This window comes from Nyctereutes procyonoides, unplaced genomic scaffold, assembly GCF_905146905.1.
Source record: "Nyctereutes procyonoides isolate TBG_1078 unplaced genomic scaffold, NYPRO_anot_genome, whole genome shotgun sequence".
Taxonomy (NCBI): domain Eukaryota; kingdom Metazoa; phylum Chordata; class Mammalia; order Carnivora; family Canidae; genus Nyctereutes; species Nyctereutes procyonoides.
In genome coordinates, this window is record NW_026575125.1 from 72,780,940 (window position 1) to 72,804,759 (window position 23,820).

The following is a 23,820-nucleotide window of genomic DNA, read 5'->3' on the forward strand; positions in this document are numbered from 1 at the left end:
CCCAGGGATTCACTAACTCTCTCTACTGAAGAAGAGTTTTATCAAACAGGAAATGTAATTGAACAAACTAGTGTTCTTAAGAAAACTGTATCATCCACATTTGTCTTTATGGCATGTATGTTTATGAGGCAGGCATACTTTCTCAGCCAAGAGGGAAGTGTGGTTAAAAAGGGGTGGGAGTGGTACCATTAAATGTGGGCAAGTTGGAGAATTTAAGCTGAAGCAACTTGATAAAACTGCATTTCAGTATATTGGCACACTTCCCTCTGTACAGTGTATGTGTTCCTGAATGTTAACCAAATTTTCGTACATAGACTCCATCAATCACAAAGTTATTTAAAGAAAATCCCCCAAATACAGCCTGCATACCTCTATTTATTTTTTGAGTGAATCTTAATTTTGTTGCTGCAGTCTGTTACTGTACTTTCCAAATCTCAAATCCCAAATTGCTGGGTAACTCTGGCAATTTCCCCCAGTGAAGACAGAAATAAGAGTACCTACCTCACAGAGTTGTCAGGATCAAAGGGGAAAATCCATATAAAAATGCTTAGCATCGTGCCTGGCACATAATAAGTAGCTCATTAAATGTTAGCTACTATTATTATGATTAGGGGAGAAGCTTAGATCATTAGAGAGCTACACTTCCCTTCTGGGAAAGAGATCTTCTTTTCTGTAAAGGACAACCCAAAGAGAGATGCCTTGGATTCTAATGTAAAAATAGCATTGAGAATTTAGGGTAACTACAACCACTGCTAATCACTGCCTCCCATATCCTTGCCTTTGAAAATCCTAAATCTGCCAAAGAGGTCTTATGAATCCATGTCTCAACATGGCAGCCCAAGACCTAGAATAGGGATAGTCCCTCAACCCTAGAGGGCAAATTTTCTTTTTTTTTTTTTAAGATTTTATTTATCTATTCATGAGAGACACAGAGACAGAGAGAGAGGCAGAGACACAGGCAGAGGGAGAAGCAGGCCCCATGCAGGGAGCCCGACGGGGGACTCGATCCCCAGTCTCCAGGATCACACCTGAAGGTGGCGCTAAACTGCTGAGCCACGGGGGCTGCCCCAAATTTTCTTTCAAGCAAGTGGTTGCCTTGGAAGTTTCGTTCCTTTCATTGTCAAGGTCTTGGCCTCCCTCCTCCAGGACTTTTAAGGCTTAGCTCCTTGTCAGAATCTCTGTGTAAGCAAAAGGCCTTGGTCCATCATTCAACAAACCCCATATGGCTCTGAGTACTTGTCTGTTTGTATTATAAGACAAGCCTGGGTTTTCTAACTAGAGAATTCAATATGCAGAGGTGGTGGCGGGGGTCCCTCTGTTTGCAATGATTTTCAACTCCTGACATCTACTCACCACTCTTCATTTGTATGTTGTTTCTACATGCCAGGAGTACCCTGTCAGCAGTACTGGTATCCAGTGTGATCTGCAGAACACAGATCATATAGTGAGTACACAGTAAGAGTTAAGAAAGAACAGTCATCAATTAGGATCAGAGCATGGAAACCAATAGTAGCTAACATAGCTGTAACTCCCTTGAATATCTGAGTGTTTGGTGCTTGGGCCATGTGTTCTGGATATCTCTTCCCTCCCAGTAACCAATCAGAATCACTCATTTTCAAGGCAGTTGCTACTAGTGAGACTTAACCAAATGCACTGAATAGAACTCTTCTCAGGAGAACCTCACCAATTAGCATTCTCAAGCATAAAATGCCATTAGCCACCTGAGGGGCAGAGGTCACACCTGGACTCCCTGCTTTGTCTCTAACCTCCTTTAACCCTTTACTGGATGACCAAAACAGATTTCTGAGAGGAAGGGGGTAGAGAATGAGAGCTATTGCCTAGCTTGCCAGGACTGGAAACCATCCCCACATCCTACTTCATTTTCACAGGTGTGCCGAGATGAACTGTAGCCATGGCACCCTTACCTGTACCTTACTTCTTTAGCTAGAATAATCCATCCTCCCACTCTCCCTGCCTTTTCTCTCATATCAATCTCTATGAGACACACAGGTGGAGTTATCCCAGGTGAGTGAGAAAGCAGCAAGAACTTCTTGCTGTTGGCACAGAAATAGTATCAGCTGGGGGTCGTGGGAGTCAAGGCTCTTCATCGCTATGCCTATGAAGTGCACGGCTCAGGTCCAGGGAACCCAGAGGCTCTATTGTCGACTGGTGGGCAGAGTGATGTTAACAAAGCGCTCAAACTGTGCTGTGTGATGATGACTCACGAATCCCACGCAATCCCACGCTCATGCTAGTCTCCACTTCCAGGAACTAAAATAGACCTCTGGTGCTAAGAGACGGCAAGCCTTTTATATCTGCTTAGAAAAATGAGCGCAGTCCTAAGAACTATCATGCTATTCAATACAATGGAACGTTACCTAGCCATTAAAGATGACAATTATGTACACAGCACAAGTGGGAAGCAGAATGTAAAATAATGTTAAGTGAAAACAGCACATACACATGCTGATTGCAACTATGACAAACATACACAGAAGGGTTCATCCCTCAAGAACGTAAGAGAACGAAGAGTGTCATAGTTCTTTTAAATTCCACTCCCCCTCCACCAAAACTTTTTAAAATTGTCATGGTGGTCAAACTAGGTTACAGAAACACCTGCCTTTTGGCTGATACAGGAGTTAATGCCACAGTTCTTTGGATCCAGGGAAGAGAAAAGGAACGGAATGCTAAGGGAGCTGGTGCTTTAAAATGGGCTGGACCCAGGGCAGCCCCAGTGGCTCAGAGGTTTAGCGCCACCTTCAGCTTGGGGTGTGATCCTGGAGACCCGGGATCGAGTCCCACGTCGGGTTCCCTGCATGGAGCCTGTCTCTCTCTCTCTCTCATAAATAAAATCTTTTTTAAAAATGGGCTGGACCCTTACTCTTCCCACTCCTCTCATGTTCAGGGCACAATTACCATTTCAGGCTTAGCACTACAGTGAGAAACTCCTTCCCAATACCTAGCTGACCAAACTCTAAAATGGGAGTTTAAGACAACATATATATTTGGACCTCCTTTTTCTAACGTTTTTATTTTTTAAGTTTTTAATTCCAGTAAGCATAGTGTTAATTTCAGATGTACAATATAGTAACTTAACATGTCCACAAATTGCCCTGTGTGCATCTCAAGTGTACTCCTTAATCCTTATCACCTACTTCACTCATTCTCCCACCCACCTCCCCTCTGGAAACCATTAGTTTGTTCTCTATACTTAAGAGTCTATTTCTTGGGACTCCTGGGGGGCTCAGCAGTTAAGCATCTGCCTTTGACTCAGGATGTGATCCCAGTCTGGGAATCGAGTCCCACATCAGGCTCCCTGCAAGGAACCTGCTTTTCCCTCTGTCTGTGTCTCTGCCTCTCTCTCTGTCCCTCATGAATAAATAAATAAAATCTTTTTTAAAAAAGTATATTTCTTGGGGCACCTGGGTTTACTTGGTTAAGTGTCTGCCTTCGGCTCAGTTCATGATCTCCTGGTCCTAGGATCAAGCCCTGCGTCAGGCTCCCTGCTCAACAGGGAGTCTGCTTCTCTCTCTCCCTCTGCCCCTGTCCCCTCCACCTTGTGCTCTCTCTCTCTCTCTCTCTCTCTCTCGCTCTCTCAAATAAACAAAATCTTTAAAAAGAGAGAGAGTCTTTCTTGGTTTGTTTCTCTTCCCTTTGCTCATTTGTTTCTTAAATTCCACATGAGTGAAATTATATGATATTTGTCTTTCTCTGACCTACTTCGCTTAGCATAATACTCTCTAATACTATATTTGTCACTGCAAATGGCAAAATTTCATTCTTTTTTGGGCTAAGTAATAATCCATTTTATATATATTCATACCACCTCTTTATCCATTCATCAGTCAACGGACACTGGCTGTTTCCATAGTTTGGCTATTGTACACAACACTGCTATAAACATTGGGGAGCATGTATCTTTTGAATTAGTATTTTTGTATCCTTTGGGTAAATACCTAGTAGTGCAATTGCTGGGTCATAGGGTAGTTCTATTTTTAACTTTTTGAGGACCCTCCATACTGTTTTGCACAGTGGCTGCATCAGTTTGCATTCCCAACAGCAGTACAAGAGGATTCCCCTTTCTCTTAACAGTTTATTTTTGCTTTTGTTTCCCTTGCCTCTAGAGATATATTTAGAAAGAAGCTCCGATGGCCAATGTCAAAGAGGTTACTGCCTGTATTCTCTAGGATTTTGATGGGTTTCCTGTTTCACATTTAGGTCTTTCATCCATTTTGGGTTTATTTTTGTGTATGGTGTAAGAAAGTAGTCCAGTTCCCAACACTATTTGTTGAAAAGACTTCTTCCCATTGGATATTCCTTCCTGCTTTGCCAAAGATTAATTGACCATATAGTTGTGAGTTCATTTCCAGGTTTTCTATTCTGTTCCATTGACCTATGTGTCCATTTTTGTGACAGTACCATACTGTTTCAGTAACTACAGCTTTGTAATATAGTTTGAAGTCCGGAATTGTGATGCTTCCTCCTTTGCTTTTCTTTCTCAAGGTGGCTTTAGCTGAATATTCAGGGTCTTCTGTGATTCCATACAAATTTTAGGAATATTTGTTCTAGCTCTATGAAAAATACTGTTGGCATTTTGATAGGGATCACATTAATGTGTAGATTGCTTTGGATAGTATAGGCATTTTAGCAATATTTGTTCTTCTGATCCGTGAACATGGAAGGTTTTTCATTTCTTTGTGTCATCTTCAATTTCCTTCATCAGTGTTTCACAATTCTAAGATTACAAGTCATTCACCTCCTTGGTTAGGTTTATTCCTAGATATTTCATTGTTTTTGATACAATTGTAAAAATGGGATTGATTCCTTGATTTCTCTTTCTACTGCTTCATTATTGGTGTATAGAAATGCCACAGGGGCACCTGGGTGGCTTAGTTGGTAGAGCATCTCACTCTTGATCTCACGTCTTGATCTCAGAGTTGTGAGTTCAAGCCCTGCATTGGACATGAAGCCTACTTTTTTAAAAATATTATTTAAATTCAATTATTAACATATAATGTATTATTGGTTTCAGAGGTAGAGATTAGTGATTCATCAGTCTTATTATAATACCCAGTGCTCATTACATCATGTGCCCTCCTTAATGTTCATCATCCAGTTACCCGGTCCCCTCACCTACTTCCCCTTCAGCAACCCTCTATTTCTTATAATTAAGAGTCTCTTACAGTTGGTCTCCTCTGATTTCATCATTTTTTCCCTCTCTTTCCCTATGATCCTCTGTTTTGTTTCTTAAATTCCACATATGAGTGAACTAGAGGATATTATGCTAAGTGAAATAAGTCAATCAGAGAAAGACAATTATATGATCTCACTTATATGTGGAGCCTACTTTTTTAAAAAAAGAAATTCAACAGATTTCTGTATGTTAACTTTGTATCCTGCAACTTTACTAAAAGCATGTATCAGTTTTAGCACATTTTTTGGTGTTCTTTAGGGTTTTCTATATAGAGTATAATGTCATCTGCCAATAGTGAAAGTTTAACTACTTCTTGATGATTTAGGGTGCTTTTTATTTCTTTTTGTTGTCTAACTGCTGTGGCCAGGACTTCCAGTACTATGTTAAATAGCAGTGGTGAGAGTGGACATCCTGTCTTGTTCCTGCCTGTAGAGGAAAACCTCTCAGTTTTTCCCTAGTGAGGAGGATAATAGCTGTGAGTTTTTTATATATGACCTTTATTACACTGAGGTATGTTCCCTCTATACCTTTGTTGAGAGTTTTTATCACAAATGGACGCTGTACCTTGTCAAATGCTCTTTCTGCATCTATTGAAATGATCATATGGTTCTTTTTTTAAAAGATTTTATTTATTTATTCCTGAAAGACAGAGACACAAACAGAGGGAGAAGCAGGCTCCATGCAGGGAGCCCAATGTGGGACTCGATCCCGGGACTCCAGGATCAGGCCCTGGGTCAAAGGCAGGCGCTAAACTGCTGAGCCACCTAGGGATCCCCTATCCTTTCTTTTCTTAATGCGGTATATCACTATGACTGATTTGCAAATACTGAACCACTCTTGCAACCGAGGAATAAATCTCACCTGATCATGGTAAAGGATTCTTTTAATGTATGGGTGGATTCAGTTTGCTGATATTTTATTGAGAATATCTGCATCCATGTTCCTCAGGGATACTGGCCTGTAGTTCTCTTTTGTCAGTGGAGTCTTTATCTGGTTTTGATATCAGGGTAATGCTGGCCTCATAGAATGAGTCTGAAGTTTTCCTTCCTTTTCTACTTCTTGGAATAGTTTGAGAGGAATAGGTATTAACTCTTCTTTAAATGTTCAGTAGAATTCACCTGTGAAGCCATTTGGCCCTGGACTTTTTTTTTAAAAGATTTTATTTATTTATTCATGAGAGACACAGAGAGAGGCAAAGACATAGGCAGAGAGAGAAGCAGGCTCCATGCAGGGAGCCCGATGTGGGACTCCATCCCAGGACCCCAGATCACACTCCGAGCTGAATGGAGGCGCTAAACCACTGAGCCACCCAGTCATCCCTGGCCCTGGACTTTTGTTTGTTGAGAGATTTTTGACTACTGATTCAATTTCTTTCCAGGTTATCAGTCTGTTCAAGTTTTCTATTTCTTCAGTTGCAGTTTTGGTAGTTTGTTTCTAGGAATCTATCCATTTCTCCCAGGTTGTCTAATTTGTTGGCATATAGTTTTTCATATATTCTCTTATAATTGTATTTCTGTGATGTTGGTTGTTATTTCTCTCTCATTTCTGATTTTATTTATTCAAGTCTTTTCTCTTTTTTTGATAAGTCTGGCTAGTGGTTTATCACTTTTATTAATTGTTTCAAAGAACCAGCTCCTGGTTTCATTGATCTGTTTTATTGGTTTTTTTTTTTTAGTTTTATATCATTTATTTCTGTTCTAATCTTTATTATTTTCTTCCTTCTGCTAGCTTTAGGCTTTATTTGTTGTTCTTTTTCTAGCTCCTTTAGGTGTAAGGTTAAGTTGTTTGAGATTTTTCTTGCTTCTTAAGATAGGCCTGTAATGCCATATACTTCCCTCTTAGGACCATATTTGCTGCATCTCAAAGGTTTTGAATGGTTGTATTTTCATTCTTACTTGTTTCCATGTTTTTTTTAATCTTTGATTTCTTGGTTCATCCCTTCATTTTTAGTAGCATGTTGTTTAACCTCCATGTATTTGTAGTCTTTCAAAATGTTTTCTTATGGTTGACTTCTAGTTTCATAGCATTGTGGTCAGAAAAGGTGCACAGTATGAGTTCAATCTTTTTATATTTGTTGAGGCCTGATTTGTGACCTAATATGTGATGTGTTCTGGAAAATGTCCCACATACACTTGAAGAGAATGTGTATTCTGCCGTTTTAGGATGGAATGTTTTTTTCTTTTAAAGATTTTATTTATTTACTCATGAGAGACACAGGGAGAGAGAAGAAGAGACATAGGCAAGAGGGAGAAGCAGGCTCCATGCAGGGAGCCCAATGTGGGACGCAGTCCCGGGACTCCAGGATCACACCCTGAGCCAAAGGCAGATGCTCAACCACTGAGTCACCCAGGTGTCCCATAGGATGGAATATTCTGATTTTATCTGTTAAGTCCATCTGGTCCAGGGTGTCATTCAAAGCCATTGTTTCCTTGTTGATTTTCTGTTTAGATGAGCTGTCCACTGATATAAGTGGGGGTGTTAAAGTCCCCTCCTATTATTGTATTATAATCAATTAGTTTATGTCTATTAATAATTGTTTCGTGTATTTGAGTGCTCCCATGTTGGGTGCATAACTACTTATAACTGTTACATCTTCTTGTTGGATTGTCCCCTTTATTATATTGTGCCCCCCTTTACCTCTTGTTACCTTTGTTTTAAAGTCTAGTTTGGGGGGATCCCTGGGTGGCTCAGCAGTTTGGTGCCTGCCTTTGGCTCAGGGCACAATCCTGGGGTCCCGGGATCGAGTCCTGTGTCGGGCTCCCGGCATGGAGCCTGCTTCTCCCTCCTCCTGTGTCTCTGCCTCTCTCTATATCTATCTATCTATCTGAATAAATAAATAAATAAATCTTAAAAAAAGAGAGAGAAAAAAAATAAAGTCTAGTTTGTCCAGGGGCACCTGGGTGGCTCAGTCAGTTGAGTGTCTGACTCTTGGTTTGAGCTCAGGTTGTGATCTCAGGTACGTGAGACTGAGCCCATGTCTGGCTCTATACTCAGCAGGGAGTCTGCTTGAGATTCTTTCCCTCTGCCTTTCCCTCCACTCCGCACTCTCAAGTAAATAAATAAATCTTCAAAAAAAGTCTAGTTTGTCCAATATAAGTATTGCTACTCCTGCTTTCTTTTGACATCCATTTGCATGATAAATATTTCTCCATACCCTCATTTCAACTCTGCAGTATTTTTAGGTGTAAAATGAGTCTCTTGTAGGCAACATGTAGATAGGTCTTTTTTTTTTAATCCATTCTGACACCCTATATGTCTTTGACTGAAGCATTTATATTTGGACCTCTTTTAGGTCAGTCTGCTGTGTTTTGAACCAGGCTAACTTATACTGGAAAGAAAGGAACTATTTTTGATAGGCTACCAGAAACACCTTATTGTAAAATAATTGCTACATGCTAACTCCTGTCCCTTGTCACCTTGTCACAGGTAATGCTTATGCACATAACTGAGTATCTAGGTGACCACTCACTATTCTATCCCTGAAGCCCTGGCCTGAACACACTTGGTTTTATTAGAATTAGCTTTCAATCAGGATATTTAGTTTTTAAAAGACTATGTTAAGGGTTCGTTTTTTAAAACTGTTTTGAAATAATTTTAGATGTGCAAAAGAACTGTAAACATAAAACTCCCATATACACTTCCCTCAGTTTCCAACATTAACACCCAATATAACTCTGTACATTGATCAAAACTATGACACTAACTATATAGTACAATACTATTTACTAAACTACAGGCTTTATTTAGACTTCACCAGTTTTTCCACTAACGTCCTTTTTCTGTTCAGGATCCAATCTAGGATCCTATGCAGCATTTATAGTATGTTTAGTTTAAAAAAAACCCACCCCTAGAAACAAGTTTCCTTTTAGGAGGTGGAAAGGGTAAGCCAGTAGAGGTTATGTGCAATTTATGATCCTGAGCTATTGTATCCAGAAGGGAACTTTATCATTTCTGTACCAAAGCCCTTAATTCATGACACCTCATCACGGTTATTTTCAGAAAACATGCCTTACATTAGCACTTCTCACAGCAGTACAAAGGATTTGACAAGTGGGTTATTTTAGCAACCAATATTTTGAGGGTGACAAAATGAGAGGAATGGCCTTATCTATTTCTGTGCTTCATTTTTTTCTCCAAACTGTATTTAAACTTTTTACTAGAAGTTGCAATATTTGACTATAACATAAATGCTGAGAAACACCAACATGGAAGAGACTTTTTCCAATGTGTGGTTGGTTTTATTTGCCTGAAATTAAGTATTGAAGTCTTACAGAAACCAAATTGATTAGGTTATTTTTGCTTGTTACTTTCAAGAGAGGGAAGGGAAAGTAGGCTATGACATCCATTTATTCCTTCAACAAATAATTGGATTATTAACTCCCACCTTCGTGCACACAAACTATGTACCAGGTAATTTGCAAGGTGCTTTACAAATAATGTTTTGCTGAATGGGTCACAACAATCCCATCATCTAAGTACTACTATTACCCCCTTCTTTTCCAGGGAGTGGGGCAGGGAACAGAGGGCTGGAGAGGTTAACTCACCCAAGGTCACACAGCATGTAAGTGATGGAGCCAGGATTCAAGGCCAGGTCAGACAGATTTCAAAGCCAGTCCTCTTGGCCAGTAGGCTATATTGCCTCTCTGAGCACCTGCACATTCCAGACACTGGACTGGGTGCTAAACAAAGATAAAACAGTAAATAGGATATAGCCCTTATGCTTTCAAATCTTATGGTCTAGTTTATCATTCTTCCTCCTAGTTGGAGGAGGAAAACTATTAAATAGCTAAATATATAGAATAAAGCCCTTTCTTCTTAGGTATTCCTTGGATTGGTTATAAATACAGGTGATCAGGAAAATGCAAGCAGTAAATTCCAAGACTTTTACATATCTAAATTCCTTTTTTAGGGGCACCTGGGTGGCTCGGTGTTTGAGCGTCTGCCTTTGACTCAGGTTGTGATCCTGGGGTCCTGGGATCGAGTTCCACATTAGGCTCTCCACAGGGAGCCTACTTCTCTCTCTCCCTCTGCCTGTGTCTCTCTGCCTCTCTCTGTCTCTCATGAATAAATAAATAAAATATTTAAATAAATAAATAAATTCCTTTCTTTTAGATCCTCAGAGCAATGACCCCTCTCCCTCCGTGTACTCTGAGGATCCCTAACAAGCTAGGAATGGACTTGATATTGACATGTTCCTCCACTATATGAATCTGGGTTAGATGTCAGCATTGCAATCCCACTTAATCTCCTTTGAGAAGGAACAATGGGAAATATAATGTGGAAATACATATAATGATAGAACCAAATCAACTGATGGAAAATTTTTAAATCTGAGACATAATTATATTCCATTTCAATTGTCCTTTTGCGCTTGAATTAATTGGTAATCTCTGAGGGAGCTTCAATTGGTTCATGACTGCATTTTATGGCCATGTCATTTTGAAATACATCTCTTAGAAAAATGACAATGGTGACCCTGTAATTTATAAATTGGCAATGTAATTTTGAAGGTGAAGGATTGGAAGACTTACATCTCAGCAAATGACAATCATTCTCTTCTCCCTTCCAACCCCCACAATCAAATAACCTAACACTGTGGCTGCACATTGGAATCACTGTGGAAACTTCAAAATTACCATCGCCTATGTCCCACCCCAGAGGTTGTGATTATTTAATTGGTGGAGGGTGTGGCCTGAATTTTGGAAGCTTATTTAAAAGATCCCTGGGGAATTTTATTATGCAGACAAGCTTGTGAACCACAGCCCTAATTGAAGGATCATAACCCCAACTACACATTACAATCACCTTGGGTGATCTTTTATTTTATTTTTTATTTATTTTTTTAAAGATTTATTTTTATTTGTTCATTCAGAGAGAGCGAGAGAGAGGCAGAGACACAGGCAGAGGGAGAAGCAGGCTCCATGCAGGAAGCCAGATGTGGGATTCAATCCCGGGGTCTCCAGGATCACACCCCGGGCTGTAGGCGGCGCTAAACCGCTGCGCCACCAGGGCTACCCCTTGGGTGATCTTTTAAAACCACACCCCAGATCAATTAAGTCAGAATATCTGGGTTTAGGGACCAAGCCCCAGGAACCAAGAGTTTTTTAAATTTAATTTAATTTTAAAGACTTTTTTTTATTTGAGAGAGAGTATGAGTGGGGAGGAGAGGGAGAAGCAGGCTGCCTGCTGAGCAGGGAGCCCAACTGGGACTTCTGAGCCGAAGGCAGACGCTTAACTGAGCCACCCAGATGCCCCCAGGAGCTTTTTTTTTTAGGAGCTTTTTTAAAAGCTCCCAAACAAGTCCATTGTGCAGCTAAGACTGGGAACCACTGCCATAGGTAAAACTCCAAACCTACTCTCAGGGAAACGGCAAAATTGCACTTAAAGGTGCAGCAACTGTAGGTTGAGCCTAATGAGAAGCTAGTTCTGGAAAACCTGTAAAAAGCAGGCTGAGGAGAAATCCTTAAAACAACTGTCCCACTTTAATGTTAAAATGAGCTCACTTTTCTCTTGCCATGTATAAAGGTTACTTTAAGGCTTTGCTAGAATTACTAGCAACTGACGGGCATATCAAGCCCCACTCTACCATATCCACCAAAATAACTGCTGAAAGAACAGGAAAGAGAATGCTTTCAAGGGATGAAAATCTTTTCAAAGGACTGCAAACCAGTGCTTAGAGACCCTTGGTGGGTCTAGACAAGGAAGAAGCAAAAAAAGCAAGCTATTTGACCTATTACATATCTAGCTAGTTTTTTTTATCTGTAATTTGATGTGCACTTTCACTCATCAAGTCAAACACTAGGCTTGGAGACAAAAACCCTGGACCATGGGTTTCAGCCTTACCTGCACATCAGAGTCATCTAGGGAGTTTTTAAAATAATACTGCTAGGGCCACACCCAAGATAAATTAAATCTGAATTTCTGAGGCGTTGCTTCTCTCTCCACCTATGTCTCTGCCATTCTCTCTTGAATAATAAAATCTTTAAGTAAATAAATAAATACATACATACATACTGACGCCTGAGCCCCTCCCTAAACAAAATACATTGGAATGTCCTGGGCCCAGGGATCCATGCTTTAAATTGCTCTCCAGGCGATAATAATGTGCAGTGAAGTTTGTGATCCACTTCTCTAGACCTAGATATTTTACAGTTGAAAGAGATTTAGTACAAACCCTTACATCTCCTGGTAATTTTACAGCTACTTTAGCTACTACCAGTATACATATCACAACCCCAATTTCCATTGTTCTTTCTCAATCATTACTATTAACAATGTGACCAATTTAGGGTCACCTACTTATTCTACCAGTTTGCATAGGATGCTTCTGGTTTTAACACTGAAAAGTCCCAGGTTCAGAGTAAATCAGGACAGCTGGTCACTGTACGAATGTTTTACAGCTCACAGACAGAATACAGTATTTTAGATTTTGCTTCTAACATTCAACATCCAGATCTTGGGGTTTTTTTGTTTTGTTTTTTAAAGATTTTGTTTATTCATGGGAGACACAGAGAGAGAGGCAGAGACATAGGCAGAGGGAGAAGCAGGCCCCATGCAGGGAGCCTGACGTGGGACTCCATCCCAGGTCTTCAGGATCACGCCCTGGGCTGAAGGTGGCGCTAAACTGCTGAGCCACCCGGGCTGCCCCAGATCTTGGTTTCTAAATACCATTTTCCATTAAAAGGAACCAGGGTTCCTTGGAAATGGCTGTTTCCAGGACTGGGGCAGGGAAACATGGTGAGCCTAGGAATCTTGTAGCAGAATCTAAGTAAGTGTTAGAAGACACATGGAGGAATGTCAAAAGGACATTGGAGTTTAGCCATTCCAATAGGTGTGAGGTGATATCTCATTGTGGTTTTCATTTGCATTTCCCTGATGAGTGATATTGAACATCTTTTCATGTATCTGTTGGCCATCTGTAGATCTTCTTTGGAAAAATGTCTATTTGTGTCTTCTGCCCATATTTTAATTGGATTATTCATTTCTTGGGTGGCTACACTCAACAACACAAGAAAGAACAGGTGTTGGTGAGGATATGGAGAAAGGGGAATCCTCTTGCACTGTTGGTGGAAAGACAAACTGGTGCACCCACTCTGAAAAACAGTTTGGAGGTTCCTCAAAAAGTTAAAAATAGAACTACCCTATGATCTAGTAGCTGCATTACTAGGCATTTACCCAAAGAATACAAAAATACTAATTCAAAAGGATACATGCACCCCAATGTTTATTTACAGTAGCATTGTCTACAATAGCGAAACTATGGAAACAGCCTAATTACCCATTGAATGATGAATGGATAAAGAGGTTTCATACACACACACAATGGAATATTATTCAGCTATAAAAAGAATGAAATCGGGGACACCTCGGAGGCTCAGTGGTTGAGAGTCTGCCTTCAGCCCACGGCATGATCCTGGAGTCCTAGGATCAAGTCCCACATCGGGCTCCCTGCATGGAGCCTGCTTCTCCCTCTGCCTCTCTCTCTGTGTCTCTCATGAATAAATAAAAATCTTTAAAAAAAATGAAATCTTGCCATTTGCAATGACATGGATAAAGCTAAAGAGTATTATGCTAAGCAAAATAGGTCAGTCAGAGAAAGACTTCACTCATATGTGGAATTTAAGAAACAAAATAAACGAGCAAAGGGGGAAAAAGAGAGAGAAAGGAAAACCAAGAAACAGGTTCTTAATACAAACTGATGGTTACCAGAGGGGAGGTGGGGGGGGGGTTAGGTTGTATAGGTGATTAAGGAGTGCATTTGTTGTGATGAGTGCCAGGTGTCGTATGGAAGCATCGAATCACTATATTGTACACCTGAAACTAATATTACACTGTATGTTAACTGGAATTTAAATAAAAACTTTTAAAAATGTACCAAAAAAGGACATGGGACCCACCCTTAAGGGACTGTCACTGGCCAAATGAGAAAATTTGAGCTCATATTACAAAGAAAATGTCTGAACTGAGTGTAAAATACTGAATTTAAATAAGAAAAACACTGAGTCAAGTGATATAAAAATAAATCAATAAAACTGCTACTATTGAAAGTATTACATCAACTTCTTGCTCTGAAAATTGGTGTTCAAGGGGAAAGAATTAGGCTTTTACTTCACTTTTTTGATTCATATTCCATAGATGAGGAAAAGCTCACCAAAACACAAGACAGCGGGGCAGCCCGGGTGGCTCAGTGGTTTAGCGCTGCCTTCAGCCCAGGGCCTGATCCTGGGGATCCGGGATTGAGTCCCGCATCAGACTGCCTGCATTGAGCCTGCTTCTCTCTCTGCCTCTCTCTGTGTGTGTCTCTCATGAATAAATAAATAAAATCTTAAAAAAAAACACAAGAAAGCCACCTAAGAAATATGGACTGGGTGACAAATGAGAAATCAACATTTTCCAACCCCAATTAAATCACCAAGCCAGGAAATACATTTTAAAAATTAGAAAACCAGGGTTGCCTGCATGGCTCAATCAGTTGAGTGTCTGCCCTCCACTCAGGTCATGATCTCAGGGTCCTGGGATGGAGCTCCATCTCTCGCTCCCTGCTCAGCGGGGAGTCTGCTTCTCCCTCTCTCTCTGACCCTTCCTGCCACTCGTGTTCCCACTCTTTCAAATAAATAAATAACATCTTTTTTAAAAAAAATTAGAAAACCAAATTACTGAGTCAGGAAACAATAACCAATGGATGCTAAAATCTTTAGGTGAGATGTCACTAGGGAACAGGACAATCATATGGTACCAAAGTAATACTCCATAGATGTCTTGCTAATTATAAAGTCACATGGAAAATTCTGAGGGCCACCACCTAAATCATTACCTTTACTAAGAACAGACAACTGACATTACATGCCTCCTAAGATGTGACACAAAGCACACATTACTTATGAAGCATTCTTATCAAAAAATGGTTTAAGGATGCCTAGGTGGCTGAGTTCGGCTTAGGTCATGATCCTAGGGTCCTGGGATCAAGTCCCACATCAGGCTCCCTGAGCCTGCTTCTCCCTCTGTGTATGTCTCTGCCTCTCTCTGTCTCGAATGAATGAATGAATGAATGATCTTTTATTTTTATTTATTTTTTTAAAACAATCTTTTAAAAAATGGTTTCATCTGAATCAAATCAGGCCTCTAATCCCAAGCGCTTCTCATTTACAGGAAATTCAGAGGCTGGAAGGAAGAGCTAAACACAATCATAAGGAAACAAACCATCCTATCCCGAAATACAGGATCAGTGTTTCAAGCAGGAGAGTCCCAGGCAAACCAGGATGGCTGGTGACACTACAATCAGTCAGATTCCTAATGTGGGACAGAGCTAGCTTCTAAAAGTCAGTACCATTAAAAAAAAAGTTCTTTAAATTAAAAGCAACACCACACTCAAATGCAATATATGAACTGGCTATAAAAGACATTTAGGAGACAGCAGGGGAAATGTAAATACAGAGCAGTGCTCCTCAACCACCCATAGATGTAAATGAACTATGTTACTAAACACATTGTTTTATTCAGCTTTTTTTTTTTTATCACAAAGCTTTCTCAGTGAAGTATGTGGTACACTGATACACTATGGTGCAAGCTCCTTATCTCCCTGTGAGCCATCAAGCAGTCTGCAAACCATACTTCAGGAAGCACTGGATTAGATATTAGATAATATTTGTGAAGATTGGTGAGGTACTATTAATTTCTTTGAGCTGTGCTTATGGTATGATGTACCATACAGTTATAGAGAAAAACATCCTGCTTAGGTGTATTTTTCTTTTTTTAAGTATTTTTTTTATTCATGAGAGACACAGAGAGAGAGAGGCAGAGACACAGGCAGAGGGAGAAGCAGGCTCCATGCAGGGAGCCTGACATTGGACTTGATCCCGGGACCCCACGGTCACGCCCTGGGCTGAAGGCAGGCACTAAACCGCTTAGACACCCAGGCTGCCCTATGCTGAGGGATTAAAGGTGAAATGTGGGATCCCTGGGTGGCGCAGCGGTTTAGCGCCTGCCTTTGGCCCAGGGCGCGATTCTGGAGACCCGGGATCGAATCCCACGTCGGGCTTCCGGTGCATGGAGCCTGCTTCTCCCTCTGCCTGTGTCTCTGCTTCTCTCTCTCTCTCTGTGTGACTATCATAAATAAATAAAAATTAAAAAAAAAATAAAGGTGAAATGTCCTGATGTCTACAACTTACTTTCAAGTAGTTTACTAAAGAACAGACACACAGGTAAAGCAAATACATGGCAAAACGTTAGCATGTGTTGAATATTGGTGAATATATTGGTGTTTGTTGCACTATTTTTTCAACTTTCTTGTATATTTGAAAGACTTCATAATAAAGATGAAAGAAGCATGACTCTAAAATCATCTTATAAAATAATAACACTAACAAAATTATCAGGAAGTTGTTTATCCACAGCCAATTCTATATTCCTTGGGGAATAGCTAAGTTAAAAACAGAAAGGCAAGTAAAATTAGCCAAAAGAGGTAATGAAAAGTGCATTCCAAGCTGAGGAAATAAGAGTATGAAAAGTATGAAGAAATTTGTATTTTTCAGGGAAAGTAATTCAATGCATATAGAGAAATGAGGCTGTCCAGATTATAAAGGGGTGTTGAGGCTACATCAAGAATTTTGGACTTCGGATCCCTGGGTGGCGCAGCGGTTTGGCGCCTGCCTTTGGCCCAGGGCGCGATCCGGGAGACCCAGGATCGAATCCCACGTCGGGCTCCCGGTGCATGGAGTCTGCTTCTCCCTCTGCCTGTGTCTCTGCCTCTCTCTCTCTCTGTGACTATCATAACTAAATAAAAAAAAAATTTAAAAAAAAAAAACAAGAAACTTAAAAAAAATATATTTAAAAAAAAAAAGAATTTTGGACTTCTAAAAAAGAAAAAAGAATTTTGGACTTCTTGTGGTGCTTGGGTAGCTCAGTCGGTTAGGTGTCTGCCTTAGGCTCAGGTTGAGATCTCAGGGTCCTGGGATCAAGTCCCTTATTAGGCTCCTTGCTCAGCAGGGAGTCGGCTTCTCCCTCCCTGTCAGCCCCTCTGTTCATGCTCTCTCTTTCTCGCTCTCTCTCTCCCTCTTTCCAAATAAATAAAATCTTTAAAAAAAAATCTTGGACTTTTTAAAAGCAGTAAGAAGCCAATAACAGATTTTAAGCACTGGAGAAACACAATGACATTGGCATTTTAGAAAACTCATTATGGCTGCAGAGAATGGAATGGATGAGGGAAAGAGTGGATATAGTAGCTTAAGTGAAGATGGCCTTTTGAGCAATAATGTGGTAAGAAACGATGGCAATCTACTGGGATAGAGACTTGGTGATATGTTGGATGGGGGCAGGAGGTAGAAGAGAAGGATTACTCAGATATAATTCCCAATTTTTTAGATTGAATGAGTAGGCTGGTATATTCATCAAGACTTGGAATATTGGAGCAAGAACAAGTTTGGGGGACAGATGTGAAGCATGCAATATTAGATACATTGATTTTGGAGTACCTAGAAGATATCCAGGTAGAATCCCCCTTGTAGGCAGTTGGGTATGAGACTGAGAGAGATAGCTCTGATTTCTGGCTTAGATAACTAATAGATAGTATTACCATTTACAGATATGGGGAACAAAAGAGGAGAAAATAAAAATCACTTTCCCATGACATAAAATGAAAAATAGGGAAATGAAAATAAAACTTATCTGGTTGCCATAAGTCAACACTTTTTTATCACTTTATTTTTTTAGATATTTTTATTTATTTATTCATGAGAAACACAGAGAGAGTGAGAGAGGCAGAGACACAGGCAGAGGGAGAAGCAGGCTCCACGCATGGAGCCCGACATGGGACTCGATCCCGGGGCTCCAGGATCACGCCCTCGCTGAAGGCGGCGCTTAAACCGTGGAGCCACCAGGGCTGCCCTTTTTATCACTTTATATTAAAATCTCCTTCTAGGGGATCCCTGGGTGGCTCAGCGGTTTTGCGCCTGCCTTTGGCCCAGGGCATGATCCTGGAGACCCGGGATCGAGTCCCGTGTCGGGCTCCTTGCATGGAGCCTGCTTCTGTCTCTGCCCCTCTCTCTCTCTCTCTCTCTCTCTCTCTCTCTCATAAATAAAAATAAATCGCTAAAGACATTTAAATAAATAAAATCTCCTTCCAGCATTTTTTATTTTTTATTCTTTTTAAAGATTTTATTTATTTACTCATGAGAGACAGAGAGAGAGGCAGAGACATAGGCAGAGGGAGAAGCAGGCTCCCCATGGGGAGCCCAATGCAGACCAATCCCAGGTTGTTTGGGATCGGAGCCAACCAGGTGCCCTCCTTCTAGAATTTTTAAATGAATATGTATATAGTAGCTCTAATAGCCACATTTTTCTGAGAAGGAAGCTTCTCTAGAAGTATTTAGGATTGAGAAAAATACTAGTTGACCCAAAATCATTTTGTAAATCAGATTTTTGTACATGTCCTTAGGCTCTTAAAAGATTCAAAACATAATCTAAATTGTTGGACAAATAACCAAGGAGAACTCAAGACCTGAAGAAATCATGCACTAGAGAATATCAGTTTTGATATCCAGTTTATTATAGCATATACAGGATCATTGGAGGATTCTGGAGCTTTCTGCATACTACATAGCACAGTTATAGGTATTCAGTCTCTTAAGATCTTCTTTCCCAGGCAGCCCGGGTGGCTCAGCAGTTTAGCGCCTACCTTCAGCCCAGGGCCTGATCCTGGAGAACCGGGATCGAGTCCAACGTCAGGCTCCCTGCATGGAGCCTGCTTCTCCCTCTGCCTCTCTCTCTCTCTCTCTCTCTCTCTCTCTCTCTCTCTCTCTCATGAATAAATAAATAAAATCTTTAAAAAAATAAGATCTTCTTTCCCATAAGGTCTCTACTATAACCAATTCTCCTTCCATAAGTGAGAGCTGATTAGTGCTATTGCTCTTACCATTTTTTAAAGGGTATTCTAGAACTTCAAAGCCTAGAAAACCCAAAGGAATGAAGCTCTGTGATCACACAGTCACCCTATAATCACATTATAGCTTACTCTGCTTTTTTAAGAAAAGCTAGATTTGTTTCTAGTTCTAATCCTTGGTTACTTAATAAATGCAGGACATATCTATCAAAATCTCTTGGCAAATACAGAGACCCAAGTCAATGTGATATTATTACCAGCAGCAGGGCAAAGCTCAGTTGTGCTATCACCATACCACAGAGTCAGACAGAGGAGATAAGACTGAATGAACTAGGACCAAGGGAGCCATGACAGGATGACAGCAAAGAACAGTCTAGATCCTGGGCCAAGGAGTGGCCACAACCAGGCCAACATCCATGAAAGCAAGGGAACCTGAAAACTAAGGTTATAAATCTGCATCAGATAGAAGGCCTGCTATGGCTGACCCTTGAACAACACTGGTTTGAACTACGCAGAAGAACTTATCCATTGATTTTTTTCAATAAACACCATATAGTAAATGTATTTTCTTAATAACATTTTATTTTCTCTAGCCTACTTTATTATAAGAATATAGTATATAATACATATAACATATAAAATATGTATTAGTCAATTGCACCCAAAAGCATAAGATACCTAGGAATAAACCTAAACAAAGAGGTAAAGGATCTATACCCTAAAAACTACAGAACACTTCTGAAAGAAATTGAGGAAGACACAAAGAGATGGAAAAATATTCCATGCTCATGGATTAGAAGAATTAATATTGTCAAAATGTAAATGTTACCCAAGGCAATTTACACGTTTAATGCAATCCCTATCAAAATACCATGGACTTTCTTCAGAGAGTTAGAACAAATTATTTTAAGATTTGTGTGGAATCAGAAAAGACCCCGAATAGCAAGGGGAATTTTAAAAAAGAAAACCATATCTGGGGGCATCACAATGCCAGATTTCAGGTTGTACTACAAAGCTGTGGTCATCAAGACAGTGTGGCACTGGCACAAAAACAGACACATAGATCAATGGAACAGAAGAGAGAATCCAGAAGTGGACCCTGAACTTTATGGTCAACTAATATTCGACAAAGGAGGAAAGACTATCCACTGGAAAAAAGACAGTCTCTTCAATAAATGGTGCTGGGAAAATTGGACATCCACATGCAGAAGAATGAAACTACACCACTCTCTTGCACCATACACAAAGATAAACTCAAAATGGATAAAAGATCTTAATGTGAGACAAGATTCCATCAAAATCCTAGAGGAGAACACAGGCAACACCCTTTTTGAACTTGGCCACAGTAACTTCTTGCAAGATTCATCCATGAAGGCAAGAGAAACAAAAGCAAAAATGAACTATTGGGACTTCATCAAGATAAGAAGCTTTTGCACAGCAAAAGATATCGTCAACAAAACTCAAAGACAACCTACAGAATGGGAGAAGATATTTGCAAATGACCTATCAGATAAAGGGCTAGTTTCCAAGATCTATAAAGAACTTATTAAACTCAACACCAAAGAAACAAACAATCCAATCATGAAATGGGCAAAAGACATGAAGAGAAATCTCACAGAGGAAGACATAGACATGGCCAACAAGCACATGAGGAAATGCTCTGCATCACTTGCCATCAGGGAAATAGAAATCAAAACCACAATGAGAGACCACCTCACACCAGTGAGAATGGGGAAAATTAACAAGGCAGGAAACCACAAATGTTGGAGAGGATGCACTGTTGGTGGGAAAATGAACTGGTGCAGCCACTCTGGAAAACTGTGTGGAGGTTCCTCAAAGAGTTAAAAATAGATCTGCCCTACGACCCAGCAATTACACTGTTGGGGATTTACCCCAAAGATACAGGTGCAATGAAACGCCGGGACACCTGCACCCCGATGTTTCTAGCAGCCATGTCCACAATAGCCAAACTGTGGAAGGAGCCTCGGTGTCCATCGAAAGATGAATGGATAAAGAAGTTGTGGTCTATGTATACAATGCAATATTACTCAGCCATTAGAAACAACAAATACCCACCATTTGCTTCGACGTGGATGGAACTGGAGGGTATTATGCTGAGTGAAATAAGTCAATCGGAGAAGGACAAACATTATATGGTCTCATTCATTTGGGGAATATAAAAAATAGTGAAAGGGAATAAAGGGGAAAGGAGATGAAATGAGTGGAAATATCAGAAAGGGAGACAGAATATGAAAGACTCCTAACTCTGGGAAATGAACAAGGGGTGGTGGAAGGGGAGGTTGGCTGGGGGTGGGGGTGACTGGGTGACGGGCACTGAGGTGGGCACTTGACGGGATGAGCACTGGGTGTTATTCTGTATGTGGCAAATTGAACACCAATAAAAAATAAATTTATAAAAAAATATGTATTAGTTCACTGGTTCTGTTATCAGTAAGGCTTCCAGTCAACAGTAGGCTATTAGCAGTTAAGTTCTCGAGGAGTCAAAAGTTATATGTATAAAATAAATTTTTAAAAAATATTTTGAATTAAAAATAAAATAAAATAAGGTATATGCAAATTTTCAACTGTGTCAGCGGCCCTAACCCATGTTGTTCAAGGGTCACCTGTATAATTCTTCCTGCTCATGATTCAAAGACTGGTTTCTCCAATAACGCAGTCAGGATCTGTAATGTAGCAATATGCCAAACCTGGGAAGTTACTGAAACCTCAGCCTTAATAAAGAGCCTGCAGTACCATAGGAGGCTGATTCGCAAGTGAGGAGGAGCACCAGCTTGCAGTGCAGGGTGTGGGAGAACAGATCAACAGGCACAGCTTTTCTCAGAACAAAAGACTCACCAAAGAGCTTCTTAGCTGAGTCTGGAGGACAGCATAGCCCTATAGAAACAGATAGTAATATCAGTTTCTGGAAACCAAGGAGAACCTATAGTAGCACCATTTCTTAAAATGTAAGCCCTTTCCTGTGTTCTGATAGCCCCCTATGTTTCTCCCTATGACAGCATTTATCATATTTAATGTAACTACCTGGGTTGTTTTTTTTTAACCATCTTCCTCAGTGGAGTATAATCTTCTCAAGGGTGGAAACAAGGCAAAAACTGCTTATTATCCATCTCTGTGTTCCCAGTTTGTCACACAGAGTAGGGGTTCAATAGTGAATAGAGCAAGTTGCCTAACTCATATACTTTTCTGTATGATTTGTACATGAAAGGTAATTAATTGGGGCACCTGGGTGGCTCAGTGATTGAGAGTCTACCTTTGGCTCAGGTTGTGATCCCAGGGTCCTGGGATCAAGTCCTGCATTAGGCTCCTGCAGGGAGCCTGCTTCCCCCTCTGCCTATGTCTCTGCTTCCCTTTCTGTGTCTCTCATGAATAATTAAATAAAATATTTTTTAAAAAAGAAAGTTAATTAATAAATATTACTGACTTAAATTATTCTGTTGAAATTTAAGCAGGTTACTTTTCCCCCTTATTTCAAAGGCAGTTGATCAAAAATAAGCATAAAAACTCACCTATTGGGACGCCTGGGTGGCTCAGTGGTTGAGCAGCTGCCTTTGGCTCAGGGCGTGATCCCAGGGTTCTGGGATCGAGTCCCACATGGGACTCCCTATGAGGAGCCTGCTTCTCCCTCTGCCTGTGTCTCTGCCTTTCTCTCTGCCTCTCTTGAATAAATAAATAAGATCTTTAAAAATAACTTACCTATAAACCCAAGGACCACTGCTGACTTTTCAGTATATATCTTTCCAAATATGTATATTTAATTTGGTTTCTTAAAATGGAATCCCACTTTACATATTGTAGATACTGCTTTACAACCAGTTTCTTCAGGTAATCATAGATCATATACATCTCTCCACCATATGTAAGGCTACCTCTCATTTTACCGGCTATATGGTATTTCATTAAATGTGTGTACATAGTTTATTTATCTAATCCCTTGCTATTGGAAATTTAGTGAAAGTGTTTTCTAACACTTTACTATTTCAAAAAGTCCCTCCATGAATATCTTTAATAGTTATATCATTGCATACATTTTTAGTTACTTGGTAGAACTGCTGAGTTGAAGGACTGACATGTTTGTAAGGCCCTAAGATATGTACCACTAAACTGTTCTAAAACGGTTGTACCAATTTACTCTCAAACCAACAAAACAGAAGAGTTCTTGTTTCCCTCGCTGATTCTCAATAGTTTAAATAGCACTGCCCCAGTGAAATCAGAACAAGACAAGATATTCACTATTGCTTCTACAATGGAACATTTTCTTAGCCAGTGTAATAAGAAAGAAAAAGTACTGGAAGGAGAAAGACAAACTGTTTTGATATGGTGGTCACATGGTCAGCTGACAAGAAAAATGGCCAGCTACCAAGCAAGAGAATCAACCAGAAAATAAAACTAATAAAAGAATAAGGAAGCTGGACACAAGGTTGGCAATAACTCCTCAGAAAAAGTAATGAAAAGGTCGCATTCATAATAGCAATAAAAACTTTATCTTACATTAACCTTAAGAAGACCTGTATTGGAAAGAATTATATGTATATTTAGCTTTAGAGAATTATATAAGACTAGAGTAACTGAAGAGATATATCACATACTTAAACATAAAAAATACTGTAAAGATTTCAATTCTCCCTAAAGTAAGTTCAGTGCATTTCCAATCACAATCCCAAAAGGATATTTTTGATAAGTTGATTCTAGAGCTCTGTTAGAAAATAGCTGAAAATGTTAAAAGTATATA

At 40.0% G+C, this 23,820-nt stretch overlaps 1 protein-coding gene across 1 annotated transcript in view; it reads right to left on the reverse strand.

The window, feature by feature from the left end:
- TRMT2B (tRNA methyltransferase 2 homolog B) overlaps positions 1-23,820 on the reverse strand; it is a 114,570-nt gene that overhangs the window by 40,987 nt on the left and 49,763 nt on the right. The window contains 3 exon segments of the mRNA XM_055338062.1: positions 1,354-1,423; positions 9,739-9,873; positions 21,927-21,964. Of these exon segments, the coding sequence (XP_055194037.1) occupies positions 9,776-9,873; positions 21,927-21,964 (136 nt within the window). The 3' untranslated portion in view covers positions 1,354-1,423; positions 9,739-9,775.